Source organism: Canis lupus, chromosome 27 (genome assembly GCF_003254725.2).
Source record: "Canis lupus dingo isolate Sandy chromosome 27, ASM325472v2, whole genome shotgun sequence".
Classification (NCBI taxonomy): domain Eukaryota; kingdom Metazoa; phylum Chordata; class Mammalia; order Carnivora; family Canidae; genus Canis; species Canis lupus.
Genome location: NC_064269.1, coordinates 40,215,899 through 40,234,330, shown reverse-complemented (window position 1 = coordinate 40,234,330; position 18,432 = coordinate 40,215,899). Strand labels below are relative to the sequence as shown.

Genomic DNA, 18,432 nt, shown 5'->3' with positions numbered 1-18,432 from the left:
GCAGAGAGTGGGAATTCCTGGGAATTCATCTCCCTTCTCTCTTAACATTGGGTCTCTGTCTTCCTGAAGTCTGTGCTTTCTTCTTTCTTGCCTTGTATCTTTTCTTTTCTTTTCTTTTGTGGGGGCAGATCCTCTAGTAGGAGGTAGGCACCATTTTGAACATTTGTATGCCTAAAAATGCCTTTATTCAAGTCTCAGGCTTGATTAATGATTTTATGGATAAAAGATTCCAGAATGGAATTGTTTTTTCTTCAGAATTTTGAAGGCATTGTTCCACTGTCTCCAAATTTCCAATCTTGCCATGAAAAGTCAATGCTTTTTTGATGTCTTTGCCTGTGACGTTTTTTTTCCTCTGGAAGTTAACATCTTTTCTTTATCCCCAGTGTTTTTTAGTGTCATGCTATGTACCTTGGTATGCATGTATTGGACCTCAAGAACTCAATAAAATAGAGGATACTTATTACTTTTGAATTTCAGATAATCTACAAGTAAATTTTGCAATATTTTAGGCATACTTTTACTGAAAGATTACTATTTCTCTGAAATTCATATTTAACTGAGTGTCCATCTTTTTTGTTTGTTTTGCTATATTTTACAACCCTAGAACTGGCTCTTCAATCTGGAGACTCGTGTCTTTCAGGCTAAGGAAATTTTCATGTATTATTTATTTTTTTTTAGATTAAAATATTAGTAGGCTTTAAAAGATAAGTTTTTTCAATAATGCTTAGAATCAAAATTAACAGTCTCTGTCCCCATGTCTCCCCATCCCTATCATGTACTCTTCAGAAGAAAATCTCTTTCAATTCTTTAGCTCTTTATTCTAAATTTGCATATCTAGACTGTATTTCTCAATAATGCACTTACATTCTTCCCCCTCCTACACCAATTTTTTAAGTCTTGGAAAAACAAACTTCCTATTATGGATGATAAGGATTTTTCTTTCTTACACCATCTACATTACTCTTCACAAGAGACACACACCTTCTCAATCTAAGTGCTTGACATTTATCAGTTTAGTATGTTCTTTTATTTTATTATGATTTTAAATATTATTTCTTGTTGAGCCAAGTAGTGAGCTATGGTATAACTACATTTCTCTTCTTGTACTTTTTATTTTTCTCCATAGCTACTAAATATCTTCTTTTCTATTACTTACTTTTCTATATACTCAATACTATTTGATGCCCAAAAGGAGAATGGGACTTATTAAACTTCCCACCAGCAATACAGATATCTTCCTATCCTGATTGAATAATTATAGCATTTTAAGTTGAAAATCACCTCTATTGTCTTCTAGCTTCTAGTGTTGCTTTTGGTAGAATCTGATACTGTCCCAGTTCCTAAATTTCATCAAGCTGTGCCTTGATGTAGGTATATTTTTATTCATTTTCATGGGTGTTCAGTGGGCATTCATGGTCTGAAAATGCTCATTTTTCAGTTCTTGAATATTTTCTTGAATTATTTCCTTGATTATTTTCTTCTACTCTGGTTTTGACTGTTCTCTTTTTTCAGAACTCCTATTGACTGACTTTGGATCTCCTACCTGGTTCTTACATTTCTTTATTCTAAGGAAAAAATCACTCGTGTGTGTCCTCTACTCTTATATTACACTCACAGCACCACTGGCCACAAAATGTATATTTGCGGGGGATGGTTAAAAAGGAGCTATTTTCAGATTCTGTGGACACTGGCTGGGTTCTGCAATTCAAATCAATTCTGACACTATCTACCTGGAGACATTATCAGATCCCACATGTTAAAGGATCAGTCCCACGAGACTGTTCTCTTTTCCACTTTAGACATCAATAGAAAGTCCAGGTTGTTACCTGTCCTTCTAAAGACTAGCTATAAATTGAGGAGTCCTATAATCCCCTCTTTTGGTTCAATTAACTTGTTAGAGCAGCTCAAGAACTCAGGAAAACTGTTTACTTGCTAGATTGCCACCTTATTATAAAAGGATGTAACTCAAGACAGTCAGATGGAAGAGATGCATAGAGCAAGATTGGGGAAAGGACATGGAGCTTCCCTGTCCTCTCAAGGGCGCCATTTTCCAGCACTTTTACATGTTCATCAACCTGCATGTTCTCAGAACCATGTTCTTTTGGGGTTTTGTGAAGCCTTCATTACATAGGCAGTGAGGGAATAAATCATTCGCCATTGCTGATCTGTTTAACCTCCAGCCTTCCATTCTCCCAGGAGGTCTCTGGGTGGTGTAGACGGAGGAGGGAGATGAGATGGAAAGTTCCAACCCTCTAATTTGGGTTGGTTTCCCTGGCAACTAGCCCCCCATTCTTAGGGGCTTTCCAAAAGTTGCTATATTCACTTAAACTCAGATGTGTTTCAAAGAGGCCTGTAAAAGACACCCATTTCACCTTTATGGTTCTGAAGCTATTTCAGAAACTAAGGACAAGAGCCAAATATTATAACAATAGATGCCCCTATTGCTCTAATCATTTAGGAAATTACATGGGATTTGGCAACTGTGAACCAGGAACCATGGACAAAGTCCAAAATATATATTTCTTATAAATCACAGTATCACATTTACTTTACTTTCTGTCTTTATACTTTTTTTTCTACTTTCTGGGAGAATTCCTCAGCTTTATTTTCTAGACCTATTTAAGTTTTATTTCGGCTGTGTTAAAAAGGAAATCAGGTCAGAGGTGGAGTCACTTCCTTCTGGGCAACCTCTCCAAGAGTAGAATGTTAAACCAATCAATCTAGAATATTCTGGTCAGCATCAAGAAAATATGACAGAGACAATCCGTCATCTGGGCCCTCTCTATCTCCCAAAGGAAGATAAGGTAATCGATAGGACTCCCTGCTCTTCCCCTCAGGAGAAGGGATCTTAACTGAAACAATCCTCTCTTCCTTCTTTCCTTCCTTCATTCCTCCCTCCTCTTCCTCCTTCTTCCTCTTCTTTCTTTCTTTCTTTCTTTCTTTCTTTCTTTCTTTCTTTCTTTCTTCTTTCTTTCTTTCTTTCTTTCTTTCTTTCTTTCTTCTTTCTTTCTTTCTTTCTTTCTTTTTCTTTCTTCTTTCTTTCTTTCTTTTCTTTCTTTTTCTATCTTCTTTCTTTCTATTTCTTTCTTCTTTCTCCCTTTCTTTTCTTTTTTTTCTTTTCTTTCTCTAATAACATTCTTGCCCTACCTTTTCCTATAAAGACCTTCCATTTCTTAACTACTCAGAGCTCCCCTTTACTTATAAGATGGGATGGTGCCTGATTCAAGAATTACTTAACAAAGCCAATTAGATCTTTACGTTTACTGAGTTGACTTTTTTTTAACAACTATTATACTTTCAATTTCCTAGAATTATTTTCTTCTTCTTTGATGCCTCCTTCCTTATAGCAACCTATTCTTGTTTTAAGGATAAAATATTTAAGTGAGGGTTTCCGATTTCTTTTTTTCTTTGCTTCTGGCATTTTCTGTTTCCTCTGAATTTGTCATTTGTCTTTTTGGTCTGCTCAAGTCTTTCCTCAGATACTTGTAACTTGAGAGTAACTGTTAATTTTCAAGAGTAAAGTGTGAAAGGGCTATGCTATGGAGGCTTGTTGAGTGGTGTGCTCATGGCAAGGCAATGTAGTGGAGACTAAGCCATCTTGTTGGGGACTTCTAGGAATTGATGTCTGGAGGCATTTTCTCTTGGATTCCCTAAGTTTCTCCAGGAAGTTCTCCAGTTGTCTGTTGGAGCAAGGCAGGGAAGGTGGCAGACTTTTCACACTGAGCATGTAGACACTCATGCCACATATAACCCTTTCTACTTGCAGTACATGCCTTCTGCCTTACTTAAGACCAGCTGACCTTGAATCCAGGCCTTTCTGGTTTAGTTTCTTCTCAAGCTTTTCTTTGATGGGGTTTTAGGTGGGTAAGTAGCTTTTTGGGGCTGAGGAGGAGACCTAGATAGGTATGCCTAACTGCAGCCACTTTTTAGACTTCCCCCTTGATTATGTTTCTAAGATATTGGGTGCTGCCAAGTCCCAAGCCTTCATTGACTCCCTGGGAGCAAATCTCCACATCTTATTGACCCTCATCTATAGGCACTCAGTTTCAAATCCTGCCCTTCTCCTCAGTTACTCCAATGGTTGTTCCTCCAATGGGTTCTCGTCAGCTACAAATTAGCTTTTACTTATATTTGATCCACTATCCTGACTTATTTGTCTTTATAACTTTATCTCCCTGCCCCCTTTAAAAATTTCCCTCACAGGTATTTTAGTAGGGTTTCAGGAGGGAGCAACAACAACAAAAATTCCCATATTTTTAATCTGCCATTTTTAACGCTAGGTCAGATGATTTTTCAATGATTTTTGGGGGGTGAAAGGGGAGGCTGATGTGTAAAGTGTAGTGAATTCCCTGAGAATACATGAAGAGTTGTAGAAGCTATAACAGCAGCCTTGGGGTAAAGTGTATAGTTTATATTCATATCATAAGAAGTGAGCCTAATACAGACCCTTGACCTCTGGAAATTGTATCCAGACACCTGACACAACCCCAAATTTGAATGCAAAAGTGCTTATACAGGCTTTTTCCCAATCATCAGTCTGTGAGAATAAGAAGTCTTCTGTTCTTAGGGTACCCTGGCTGGCTCAGTGGAGCGTGCAACGTTTGATCTCAGGGTTGTGAGTTCAAGCCCTATGTTAGGTGTAGACACTACTTAAAAGTAAATAAATAATTTTAAAGAAGTTTTCTGTTCTCTTTCTTCTGAAATAACAAAAAAAAAAACCATTTTTATCATTTGCTAAAGTATTATCTTTCACTTGATGGCCATTAGAATTTCACAAAGAAACAAAGGCTTTCAACCCCTTGGCAGAGGTTACCACACAAATGTCCCCACTGGAAAGTATGTTGCTGCTGGTCTTGTGGGTCCAATGTCACATGGCCCGCAACACTTAGCCATGAGGTGAGTTGCTGCCCCCAGAACACCAGGCTTGCAGGATACTTTTGCATCACATTTGTGCTTTACTAAATTACAGTAACTCCATATTATGAAACTTGGGGCTTGTTCCCCAATAGCTGAAATTATAAATACTAAATCTTTTCATTCTACAGGAAGTTACTACACAGGACCAGTATCTACTGGCATTTTGGTAATGTATCTTTTACAAAGCAGTTTCACTAGGTCCCTGTGGTTGCTCTAAGAAGCTTGGAACTGATTTATCTGACCGTGGTCTGTCCATGGTCATCCTCATTTTACACATGCAGAGACAGAAGTTGCAAGACGTTGTTGGTTTGTTTGTGTTTAGCCAAACTCTGGTGTGCTCTTGAAGTGCTTTGTGATCACAAACACATGCACCTCACATCAGGTGAAGCAAGGGGTCTAGTTTTCTTTGCCCAGGGAATGATAGAGGCAGGCCTTGAACATAAGACTGTGGGCTGTGGATCTCACACTTTCCAATAGAAAACAATGTACATGTGTGGTATGGGGCAGGCCTCAAAGGCCTCAGGATATCAGGGAAGAGAGTGATCAATCATGTTGGGATGGCCAGAGAGGCTCATGAAGGTGGTGGGACCACAATGGGCCCAGGCAAGGAGAAACAAGAGCATCCCATGGCCTGGGCAAGGGAGGATCTAGACAGAGGCCAGAATTCTTTCATGGAGGGAGAGATATGCCCAGTGTATACAAAGAGCCCAAGATAAGCCCCTGGGACCAAGGTTGATGGTATAGGGCATTAAGAAAAAGGGATCCCAGTTGAGTAGATTGTATGAGGCTTCACTTTATAGGGCCTAGGGGCTGAGCACATTGCTTGGACTTGATTCCATTGAAATTAGAGAATTAGTGATACAGCATTTAAAAACAACTTTTGCAGGAGTGGCTTTAGGTTCAGAGTGCTCAGCAGTGGCTGATGGGTTGCAGGGACCCTTGGGGGGTTTATGGGGTGGGAGGTATGGTTTGAGTGAACCAGAGAGCTCAGAAATAGGGGCCAGGTGAGGGACCACCATTGGCATGCCAGAGGAACTGAAAAAAGGCTGGAGATTGTTCCCAGGTTTCTTGGTGCTGTTGCTCATGCAGCTTACCCTCATATCCCTAACTATACTTCCTTTTGTTCTGATTTTCCCTGGCAGGGAAAAGGCTGGCACAGCAAGGAGACCTACACATACATTTCTGGTAGTGGCTGGACAGAGAGGGCCTGGACCCCAACTTCTCAGGAAGACAAGACCCCCTCCTTGGATCATGCGGCCTGACATCTCTCCAGTAGCCTCCCACAAGCAGTCACCAGAATAGAAAAAGCTGAAACCACACCCACCAACATTAAAGATGGGGCCCAGGATGTTGGGGTGAGGCTGTGGGGTGAAGGTGAAAGGTGGTGGTGTGGGCAAAAGAGACCAGGTATGGGGAGGTCAGGGTCAAAGGATGCCAGAAAGTGCATGGCTGTGCTACAGACCCACCCAGGAAAAGGGTGGCCATGAAGACTAACAAATAAATATATGGCAAAGTCTCAGAGGCCGTGTGTTTTGCTGCATGGGGACATCAACAGCTAAGTTAAGCAGACAAGTCAGGCACTTGTGACAAAAGCAGTTGGGTATCCAGGTCAGAGCACTTGGGTACCTTTCCGGGTGCCACCCACAGACGATCAGAAAAGGTGCTTGAATACCCTCTGCATTGACCTCACCATGGACAGGCAACATTCTCCAAGAAGGCAACCCATTCTCTAGGAGTTGTTTGCCTCTTCTGTACACATGCCAGTGGGCAAATGTCAGGGTCAGAGCTATATTTCCCATGGCTTTCCCAGGCCTCAGATGATGCCATTGCAGGGTCTCCTAGGAGCAGGAAGGACTTCTTTCTGGTATGTGACCCACATTGCTCTTGTCACAGACAGCTTTTCACTCCTGGGCTTTTTCAGAGAATGGAGAGAGAGACTACTTCTGGAAGGTCCTTCCTTCCTGCCTGCCTATCTCTCTCTCTAGCTTCCTTCTAGGTGCTCTGGAGGGGGAAATTGTACCTGCTTGTTATTCTTCCAAGTGATGAGGCTGATTCCCGCCCCCACCCCCACCCCGCCCAGGCTTTACTTTCCTAATGAAGTACGTCTAGGGGTTACAACTTGCTATAATGCCTGGACCCTCCTAGAAATGTGCTAAATGTGGGCCTTCATTACCACACTGGAAGTCTCTATATAGGGGACTTAGCCTATATAATCTTAGCCATGTGCCCACTTAATGTCTAGCACAGTACCTGACACACGATTATCACTCATAATATGTCTGGTGAATGAGTAAGGCCATGTGTGAATGAATGAGATGTTGACTCTTGTTAAGACATAAAGTTAAACTGCTTATATAAGAATCATCAAGAACTCACACATTATTTATTACAAGTGAGGGAATTGTCAAACCACTCTGCAACACACACATGTATGCAACACATGCACACACACACACACACATGCACACATCCTTTTCCCTCCTAGGCATCTCTTCTTAGTAGAGAAACCCTAAAACTGACATTTCTTGTGAAGGTCTATTTACCAACCTGTGTCTACCCTTTGTTCCTTCATTTAGCGAGTGTTCCTTGGGTGTCTGTGTGTCAAGCTAATGAATAAAATCAATCAACAAAAATCCATGTCCTTATGATGGGTACATTCTGGTGCAGGGGCATAGGCAATGGATACAATAAATAACTAAAGTATATTGTTTGCTAGGTGAGTATAAAGGTAATAGAGAGAAATCAAGAAAGGGAGCTATGGAATACAGTGGTGGGTGGGGTTGGAGATCAATTTAACATAGGGAAGACAAGGAAAGCCTGACCTAGAAGGTAATGTTAGTAAAGAGTGGAGGGAGGACAAGAGGTGAACCAGGAAGGTACCTGGAGGAAACATTCTAGATAGAGGGAACAGCAAATACAAAGACCCTGAGGCGGGGAGCATCCCTGGCATGCTCTAGGAACAGTAGGAAGGCCAGTGTGTCCTCCACTGTGGCTAGAGGACAGCGAGCAAGCAGGAGAGGATCAGGACATGAAGCCTGAAATAGCTGGGTGGCCAACCAGACAGGGCCTCTCAGGCTCCTGAAAGGACTTTGCTTATATTCTGAGTTGGAAGAAAGACCTCCCCCCAGGGTTCTGGGAAGAAAAGTAATAGAATTTTAACAGATTTTACCAGTTAGAAGGTTGTTGGAATAGTCTCGGGGTGAGCTGGTGACAGATTGGACCACTGTCAGCAGTGGGGGTGATGACAGAAGGAATTGGATGTGAGGTGTGAGAGAAAGAGAGAAGCAAGGATGACTCTAGGGTTGGGGGCTTGAGGGGTGTGTGGAAGAAAGGGAAGGCATGGAGGCTGAACCACCCTTTCTGGCTGCCGCTGGAGGTCCGGTGGCCCACTCCCAGAAGCTGGCTGGTGGGATGACTCTCATCCAGGGAAGCAAGTTGTGCATCTGCCCCACTTCAGCTCCTCTTCAGGAAGCCAGGGGAGAGCTGTGGCTGTTGTCATTCCTCCCAGGCTCTCTTCCTGACCCCATTTCTGGGATGGGCTATGTCTGAGCCTCTGTTCTACATTCTCAGTCTCTCCATCTTCCCACTCCACACACCCATTCCCTGATTTTATTCACTACTCCGTGCACATTCCTCACTCTCCCCACTCAAACAACAGTAGAGGAGCCTGCTTCTCAGCCAAGTGACAACACCCGTAGCAGAATGCCCTCGGACCAGGAGACTGCCACTCAAGTCTATGGCTACAGAGCAGTAAAGAGAGGTTGTCCAGAGGTTCCCTTTCAACTCATACCACTCCTAGGAAAGCTGGGGACACAACTGATATTGGCCCCAGCTGGGAAATGGCAGGCAAGGTGTTGTCACATCTCGGTGGAAATCAAACCTAAATAGGAAACAGGAGACCAAAATACCCTGAGGCAGAGACAATGGGGAAGGAAAAGGTGGGGTGGGTGGAATGGACCAGCAGAACCCCAAATCAGTATGAGAAAAGAAGAAAAATCATCAGGAGGCTGAGAAGACCTCTATTGTGGCCCCTAAGGTGGGGCCATGGGGGCCTTGTCCAGAGCAGATGGATGAAGGAGGATGGCCATCCCTCATGCCGTAAGCAGGAGGTCTAATCTCACAGGCTGCTCTCAGGCTGTCCCACTCTCTGCCATCTGACTGTCTGTGGAACACACCATTCTAGGGTGATTATTGGCTTTGTTTTAGGTGAGGTATCAGGTCACTCTTGGGTGCCTTAGGCAACTATCAGAAAGATTTTACTTCTTAGGCTCAGAAGGGCTGGCTAAAGATGAGGGAGCTCTGTAGGCCACAGATGGAATGGGGTTGAGAGAATCTCTGTTTATCTGTTCAAGTGCATGACAGCCACAACATGGTATAGTGGAAAGGCTTTTGGGCTGAGACTCTGGTGCCCCGGGACGAGTCCTGGTCCTGCCACTAAACTCACTGTGTGATGTACATCAAGACCTTTCACTTTTTTATCCTTGAGTCCTCTATTTCATCTGAAAAATGGAGAACTGGACCAAATGATCTCCAGTATCTCTTCCCACTTAGTAATTCCGAGATCATGAGCGCCATCATGTGCATGATTCTGATTCCATTTACGAGTGAGGGTTTTCCCACATCATATGCAATTCTTTGACACCAGCAGGGTGTCCTACAGTCCAACTCATTCTGACACTGTCTACCTGGAAGTGGCCTCAGGCCCCTCAAGCTGAGTGTTCCAGTCCCATGTGACTGCTGCCTCCACCCCACTTCAGACTCCAAGTTGTCACCTGTGCTTCTGGCTGACCAGTTCCCACAAACCCTCCTTGGGTTCCAGGAATTTGCTAGAGCATCTCAGGGAAGTCAGAGAAATATTTTACCTATTAGCTTATTGGTTTATTATAAGAGGATAAAACTCAGGAACAGCCAGATGAAGAGCTATATTGGGCAAGGTATGGGGTGAGGGGCACAAAACTTCCATGCTTGCTCCAGGTACACTACTCTGCCCAATCTCATGTGTTCACTAACCCAGAAGCTCACTGTACCCCTATCCTTTGGGGATTTTATGGGAGGCTTTACTCCACAGGCATGATTCATTAAATCATTGGCTATTGGCAGTTGATTTAACCTCTGCCGCGCCCCCCTCCCCAGAGGTCAGAGAGGAGGAACCAAAGGTTCCAACCTCCTAATCACTTGGTTGGTTCTTCTTGCTACTAGCCCCTACCCTTCAGAGCAGTCCAGAAGTTGCCTCATTAGCATAACAGAAGACATCTTGATATCTCTCACCATTTAGGAAATTCCGAGTTTTTGGAGTTCTGTGAAGAAACAGGATGAAGATCACATATGTATTTCTTATTGGAAATCACATTATGACAATGTGGATAACTGAGGGCAAATTAATTTCCAGGTACACAATGGAAAATGAAAGCCCTCTCCCCCTGCTTAGGGAGATTTGTGTGGATTCAAATCTTATTAAGCATCTATATTCAATGACAGTTACCATAGCCAGGTGACTCTGGCACTTAGTAAAATTATTCTGGTGTCTGTGCAAGAATGGCAGATTTATGGATTACCTATGGCATAGGGTGGTTGTGAGGACAAAATGAATTAATATTTAAGCAGTGTCTAGAATTGTGCCTGGCCTGCAGGAAGCATGTTTAAGTGCTCACCATCATTATTATTATCATCCCTATTATGGGATGGGTCATATAGACATTAGTCTCCTGCTAGGGATGAGTGGAACTTCTCAGTCTCATTTTCATAGAGCTTTATACTCAAGCCAGCAGACTTGATGGAACTCTTGGCCAGGAATCTGGGCTCTGTAGGCCATGTGGGAGGATCCTTCATCTCTCAGCTCAGTCTCAGAACACAAAGCCAGCCTGGTGGTCATGGCAGAGTCAGTGAGATTAGGATCATGTGTGTCAGGTCGTTGTGAGAGCACAATGCAGTGATGTCTGTGAGAGTGCTTGGTGACCATCAGACTTCCTCCAAACATAACAGGTTATGAGCAATACTGTGTCTTCCTCCTGGTTGAACGATAGCCTGTGAGTTCAACTTAGTCATAGAGCATCTCAGAGATGAGAGATCAGCTGGTTGACCTGCACTCCACCACCCCCAGCACACCCCGGAGAAGTGAAAGTGGTTTGTCCATGATGTGAAAATGGCTGGAAGAGACTTCCTGCATAGGAGGTCAGAGCTCCTGGCCTTCAGGCTTCTGGCATGTTGCCGACCCTGAGGCCTTTAAGCCAGAGATCAAGCATGCTTGTCCCTGAAGCCACAGCCTCCCATGATGGCGGTGATAAAAAAACAAAACAAAATAACTTCCTCCAAAAACTGCATGTACTACTGGGGATGACATATGGGAGAATCTGGGTCATGCTCATCAGCTTGGGATCTCTGAAAGGTGCCTTCCCCAATTAAGATTCAGAGCCACTGTCCATTTCTGACAACTCCACTAGAGGGAGCTACCACCACCTGTATTTCTCCTATAGGCCTAAAGGGGGGTGGGGTGGGGGAAGATACTCAGAGCTGCCCTTGGGTGCCCATGGCACTTCTTGATTGGAAGAGGTCATGAGGCATCACTTAGGTCATTTCACGGGGTCCTTGCATGACCAACCAAACCTTTTCTGTGAATCCATGCAAGGCTGAGAGTCTGCATTGCCTTCTTCAGCGGCTGCCCTGCTCTCCCCACAGCAATCCCCAATGGCTGGAAGTCCAGTGAATGGGTGAAGACCTCCACTCCCCTTGCGTGTCCTTGCTTGAGCACGAGGAGGTGCTGTGTGCAATGGTAAACATGGCTGCTCAGAGATCCCAGGCTCATGTGGTGGGAACCAGGGCTTCAAAGACTCCCTGATCCTATGGCCTGTGAAGTCAAGTGGGCATCTTCAGGAGCCTCGTATGGGGGTCCCAAACTCCTGGTCCACAGAGCAATGAGGAGCAGCAGGAAACTGCTCTGGAAAGCCTACACAGAGGCCTGGCATCCTGGGGAATTCTGCCCAATTTGCTCTCTGAGAAGGGAAATTATCCATAGGATCTGGGCAATAACATGGCAAAGGAACCAAGTATCTTTGAAAAAAAAAATGATTTTCCACTTCAAATACCAAAATCGCAGAGATTTTCCAGAATCTCACCAGGCCAGAGATCAGGCTGGGTTATTTTGAACTCCTACCAGGATAGGTGACCTGTGTACAAACTTTCTCTTCCAGAGGGAGTCTTCAGCTCTGGGCCTCAATTCCCTCCTCTGTCAAGCAAGGGGTTGATTTCAATGATCTTCAAACAGCCAAATGCTCAGTTTGTCCTCATGCATTGTGGCTCATTTGTCACCAACTCTCTGTTCTCTATAGTTTGAACTATGTTAAAAGTTGTTTCCCTCCTTCACATAAGCATCTTTTATTTTTATTTATTTATTTAATTTTTTAAGAAAGAGAGCATGCATACCCAAGAGCACACAGGTCGGAGGGGTGCAGGTAGGGTTAAAGGGAGAGGGAAAAAGACAATCTTAAGCAGGCTCCATGCCCAGCATGGAGCCGGACACGGGATTAATCTTACCATCCCAAAATCACAACCTGAGCAGAAATCAAGAGGCAGTCATTTAACCGACTGAGCCACTCAGGCACCCCTATATAAGCAACTTTTAAAAAATATCAGTAATAAGAAAATTAGGTTGACCTCTTAGAATCAGTCAACTCATCAGAAATGATTCTGAGCTCCTCTATGTTTGACAGGGTCACAACAGTAGGCTGGAGAAGTCTAAAAGGAGGACTAAAGTTTACATTCCCTGTGTCAACAATCATTGCCTGTTGTTTGGTTTCTGTTTTGGTTCTCCTGGCTTTTGACAGGCTAGTGGTAGCTCTTCGGGAACTCTGTGAGGTTGCCCCACATCCTAGTGACAGGGTCCTCATTTCTAAGCACTGCTTAGTCTCTCAAAGTTGCCTCAATGGCTCAAACTTGGTTCCAAGTTGGATTTTGATGAAAAAGGAAGTGGACAACAGCAGGAGTGTATGGGGGTTTCCTTAGAGGCAAATCTGGGAGGAGGCATTCCGTATGCTGATCAATACATTATTCCAATCAATATGGTGTTGGAATAAGGAAAAACCATTTTTCAGGGTTTTACGTTTTTGTTTTTGTTTTGCCCAGTGCCTTGATAATCAAGAAAGGCTTCTGGACATTACTATGAGCAAAATACCAGGGCAGGTTTGGGCTAGGCCAATCCTCATTCTTCACTGTGGATCTGAATCACCTGGAAAACTTGCTAAAATGCAGATTTCTGGGCTCCAACCCCTGGCCTTGCAGATTCAGGTCTGAGAAGGGTCCCAGGCATGTATTTCTATAAAGCTCCCACTGATGCCAAAGCTGCAGGTCAGGACATCACACTTTGAGTAGCATCGACCAGGAATGCAGTGAGGACTCCTGTTGTCATCTACACCCAGTGCAGAGAGCACTGTGCAAACAACCAGCTGGGGATTGCTGAATTTATAGGGAGCAGTCCATGACGTAGATGGGTGAGTAGCTACATCTCCAAGGAAACAAGGCCAGTCCCTTCTCCACCCCCCACCCCCACCCCTTAGTCAATGAGCAGCCTCCTGCTAATTACCACGTTTGAGGGAAGCATCTTCCTGCGGGGAGCTTCGGCCAGCAGGGGGCGCCAGACTGCTTCTTCACGGGCCCGAGGGTCGGAGAATAGGAAAAATACTGAAGAAAGGGAGCAAAACCGGATCCGCAGCACCGCACTGCAATCCTGAAGGGCAACACCATGGAGAACTCTGGCTTGGCCGGGAGCGGGGTCTGTTTGCTTTTCAGGTTGTTTGGTTCCCCCCACCCCGTTGTCTCATTGCGCATTCACGGTGACCGCGTTAGGCAAGAGGGGGCGCGCGGCCTGACACGATGCCTATCCCTGTTTTGCAGATGGAGATGAGACAGAATGAATGGGGCTTGTGCAAGGTGGCAGTAGGGGAGCGCCGGGCTCACTGGACCAATGCGACCTGCCCAGGTGTGCTGTGGATGGGGTGCAAGCCTGCGGTGGGCTGGCCAGCGCGAGGTCTCTGTCCACCCCAACCGAGGGCCATGATGCTGATCAGACTTTGCTCCTTGGGGTGGGGAAGGCGGAGGAATTCTTTGAGGGGGGTGGGGTGGGGAAAGACCAAGTAAAGCAGTCCTGAGAGCTCACATACAAAATGACGGAGAGGGTATCTCCCTGTCCTGCGCTTGCAGAGCAGTGTGTCCGTCCCTGTGCTCTGGTCCCCGGAGCGCAGGCCGCGAAGCAGACCCGGCGCCCACTGCCCAGGACCCACCACCATATATGTCCACAGTATCCCTGCCTCTTCCTCACTCAGGGACCCCTCTTCCCCCACTAGGTGGGTGGACATAGGAGAGAGCTGAATCCCCCACAGATCATTTGGAAGGAATTTGCTTTTCTGCCACCAAAAGCCCCTTTCTTTCCTTTCTTGTCATAAAAGTGGCTGCCTAGTGATTTCAGAGAAAGGTACGAGTCTAGGTAACATCCAAACAGCTAAGATCACTGGCTCACTGGATATGTAATTTGAACCCTAATTCATTTGGGGGGACACATTTCTGTGTGTAAGTGTATGCTTTTGTGTGCACATAGGAGTACAACCTCTATGGCAAAGTATGGAGACAAACATAGGCAGGAAAAATTTAGTTTGTGGACTTGGCGCATTATTTCCTGGATCCACCCATATGTCTAAGGAATCCTTCCCTTGCCCCAATTAGCTTATGAATATCCTCCTGTCCCTGTGACCAACACATGCAAATCCCACGTTCAGATAGAGCCCCTCCTTACAACTAAATGGAGGGACCAGAAGCCTTTATTTTTAGACTGTTGTCTGATTTTTCTCCATCTCGCTGTGATGGCTTTTGACATGAGCAAATGAGCAGAGTCCTTCTTTTATAGGTCTAAATGAAAAGGGACGTGTGTGTGTGTGCAGTTCCCACCTTGACTGCACTTTTTAAAGCGTTTTTAGTAAGCAAAACCATGTCTCCATGCTGTCCTGTTCCACACAGCTCTCTTTCCTGCCAGCCACTGAAAGGGGTCTTAAACAAGAGCCCGTGGGATTCACTGCCCCCCCCGCCCCCCACCACACTGATGTTCTGGATATGAATTCTGACTTTCCTAGTGGCAGTTTCCAAAAAGGCTTTGTCCCTTGTTGAGTGCAAAAGCCATAGCTCTTCAAGACAGAGCATCTGCCCTCAACCCTTAGCTATTCTGCAGCTGTTTGGATAGCAGGAATTGTCAACATCAGATCCTAGCCTGATGTATTGCGCTCCTTGAACTCGCGTCTTTGGGACGCTGCAGGGCCTGCCCCCAGGTCCTCTCTGCTGCTCTGCACAGCTCTCATTGCCGACTCAGGCTCTGCAGCTTCCTTCTGCTGTCTTGAATGCTGCCTGGTTGCTGGAACCAGGAAGGGGTCCAAGGACCAAGAGTCAGGGGTGGCAGAGCAAGCAGCGTGTGCTATAGATGGCCATGGTGATCCTTTCTCTGTCCTTGTGGGACCCCCATCCTCCCTCCCCCTCCCTCCCTCCGCCCCTCCCTCCCTCCGTCCGCCCCAGTCTTCCCCACTGCTGTAACTGACCTGGAACATCAGAGGCAGGAAAGTCACTGCTCCAATTGAATTTTGCTGCAGTTTCTTTTTTTCCTCCCCTAGATATGCTGAGAGCTATTTTTAGCCAGGGATTTTTTTTCTTTTTTCTTTTCCTTTTCTTTCTTTCTTTCTTTCTTTCTTTCTTTCTTTCTTTCTTTCTTTTTTTTTCTTTTCTTTTCTTTTCTTTTTCAGGAGATCCACAGTCTATTTTTAAAGCCCTTACAGAGGCCAAGTCATCGTGTTTCTCATAGAGACTTTGGCGTTAGGTGGGAGAGGCCACAGCAAATGGAGGTCAAGGGTCTTCCTGAAGAAAAGAGGGTGGTCAGGAAAGGCCTAGGGAAGGTTGGAAAAAGCTGGACCCAGGCAAGGGAAGAAGAAGCTACTTTTTTGTGCTGGGGAGTTCATGGAGACCCAATATGCTCCTCCGTCCAATAGCTCAGGGCTTCGGGCCAGAGCAGCTTCTACTCTCATCCTGGCAACTGCAATGACATTGCCTTCAAATGTGGTGGCAGTTGGTTTAATTTACCACATTCTTCTCTTCTTTTGCCACATTTCTACACTCAGATCTCTCCCCACCTCCCCTCCAGTGGCACTACTTTATAGAGAGCTGCATTGTGGGAGGTTTTGGACAATGGAATAGGCATGAAGTCAGCCTTGGGAGAGGAGGGGGTGCCTGGGGGTGCCACAGACAGTGGCCAGGGGTGGATCAGCTCTGCATGTGTCAGGGAGGCAGGTGGGCAGGGCTATGGGGGTCACAGGCTCCACAGGAGGAAGAGAGGAAGGAGGAAACCAAACACTCAGAGGGCAGAGTTGCTTCTGGGAAAGCTTGGGAGTTGGTTGGGAGTGATTTGGGCAGAGATGCTAATGGCGCGGCATGCTTTGTGTCCCTGAGTCCTTCTGAGGCTCCCTTAGACCCTGCCTTTCCCTCTTTCATTCCTGGCACTTAGCCATTTGCTTCAGGGCCCCCAGTAGATAGGAGAAGGGACCAGAGTTCTGAGTGCTCCTGAACAGACCCCACACTCCCCATCCTCATATGTTCCCACCACGACCTGACTCAGCCCATCCCACTGGCCTCTTTGCTTGTTATGTCAGGCTCCATGTGAGCCTGGGGTTCTGGGATGCCCCTATCTCTGGACTCTCATTTCCATGACACTAAGTGTGCCCTTCCCTGCCACCCTACTTAAAATTGGCATCTCCCTTCCCAGCACTCTCTAGTGCCCCTCCCCTTGCTTAATTTTGGGTTTTTCACCATTTGACACACCCTATATCTTATTATCTCTGGTTCATTATCTGTTGCCTAAGTTCCATAAGGATAGGGATATCACTTCTTTTTTTTTGGTGGAGGGGATATCACTTCTTTTGTTCACTACAAATCCTTCAGTGCTTAGACCAGTGTTTGCATATTTTAAGCACTGAATATATATTTATTGAGTGAATTAATAAAAAGAACAAAATGTGCCACGGGAAAATCATCCACAGGATGCTTTATCTCTGACCCTCCTAGTATGCTCTCCAGGCCAGTAGTGCTCAGGGAGGGGAAGAGGGAAAAATAGTGGCCACCAGCCCCAGCACACACACACACACACACACACACACACACACACACACACACAGATCAGTTTCAACCCCAGAATAACAAGCAATTCAGAACCGTAGAAGGAAGAGACCAAGACATCATTAGATCTAAGCCTCTCCTTTGTGCAGAAGAGTTAACTAAAGCTCAGACAGGTGCAGTAACCTGCCCAGAGTCACACAGCCAACTAGTGGCAGGGAGTGGAAACTGGGTTCCCTGCTGCTAGACTAGAATTCCAGCAGTTCCAGGGGCCACTGACTATTGTTTGCCTAGAAATGTGGGATAAATATTGCATTCCTTCCCAGGCCATGGAGGTAAGTGCCTTCTTGACCCATGGGGAAGAACTTCCCTTAAACTTCGGGCAAACCAATCAGCAAACCAGAGTCCACAGGCTCTCAGCCAGCTGGTGTGCTCAGGCCAGCTATGGAAAAATCTGCCTGTGAAGTCATCTGCTCTCAGCAGGACCCAAACTATGAGCTGCAAAGAAACCGCATCAGCAGAGAGACAGATACTCTGCCTCCAGGAGGTGATCAAGGACTGTGTTAGCCTCATCCCTGGTGAAGTCAAAGTCCTTACCAAGGGGAGTTTGTGGGGCATTGGGTAGGGGGCTGCAAACTCCATGCTTTCCACAGCTAGAGTGGCCCATGTGGAAGTCACCAAGCCATCAGCAGGAGTAGCTGTGTGAGGAGGAGTCAGTGAAGCCCTTCTGATTCTGGAACAACAGTTTGTCAGCCAGCTCACTCATTGATAACACTGATGCCCACTTGGTCCGGGATCCCATTGCCCTGGGGAAACAGAGGTATCTCCAAGCTCAGAGACTCTGTGTCTTGTGGGGAGGCAGGAAATATTTCTTCCTGTCCATCTCCCCAACCCAGGAACCATGATAACATATGTGAATTGGCAAGTACAAATTGAAACGATGACAACCATGTAACTAGAAAACGAGGAAACTAAGTCATAAAGTGTATTAATCTATAATAAAATGAGTTTGTGTGTGTAGTGTGTGCACTAGATATTTGAATGTATGAGTTACACCAAAACAGACTTACGGTGACTGAATTCATTGCATTATCATATTTACAACATGCTAAGTACTCTTCACACACTTCTATGCTGCGTGTCTTCACTATATGCCTCTGAGACCAGCAGGTCAAGGATTTATTGTCTGTGTCTATGTTTAAGGAAACAGAGAGTCAGAAAAATTAAGTCCCACATCCAAAATCTCTCCCATAGGGAAGTGGCAGAGCAGGGGCTTGAAACCACCACTACCAGATGACAAATGCAAGGTGGGGTTAATCAGGGCTGGCTTCAGGGAGGTGGTCTGAGCCCAGTTTAGGGGGAGGGAACTGCCTTTCTGGCCAT

The 18,432-nt window shown here is 45.5% G+C and overlaps 1 protein-coding gene and 1 long non-coding RNA gene across 5 annotated transcripts in view; both read left to right on the top strand.

The window, feature by feature from the left end:
• GALNT8 (polypeptide N-acetylgalactosaminyltransferase 8) overlaps positions 1-6,436 on the top strand; it is a 134,486-nt gene extending 128,050 nt beyond the window's left edge. For all 4 annotated transcript variants that reach the window (XM_049102350.1, XM_049102349.1, XM_049102348.1 and 1 more), the window contains one exon: positions 6,060-6,436. In XM_049102350.1, the coding sequence (XP_048958307.1) occupies positions 6,060-6,179 (120 nt within the window). In that variant the 3' untranslated portion in view covers positions 6,180-6,436. The remainder of the gene's footprint in view (positions 1-6,059) is intronic.
• Positions 6,437-10,629: 4,193 nt separating this feature from the next.
• LOC125753791 (uncharacterized) lies at positions 10,630-18,069 on the top strand. The gene is made up of 2 exons (XR_007406331.1): positions 10,630-11,088; positions 13,804-18,069. It is a non-coding gene; the product is annotated as an uncharacterized LOC125753791 (long non-coding RNA).
• Positions 18,070-18,432: the final 363 nt, after the last annotated feature.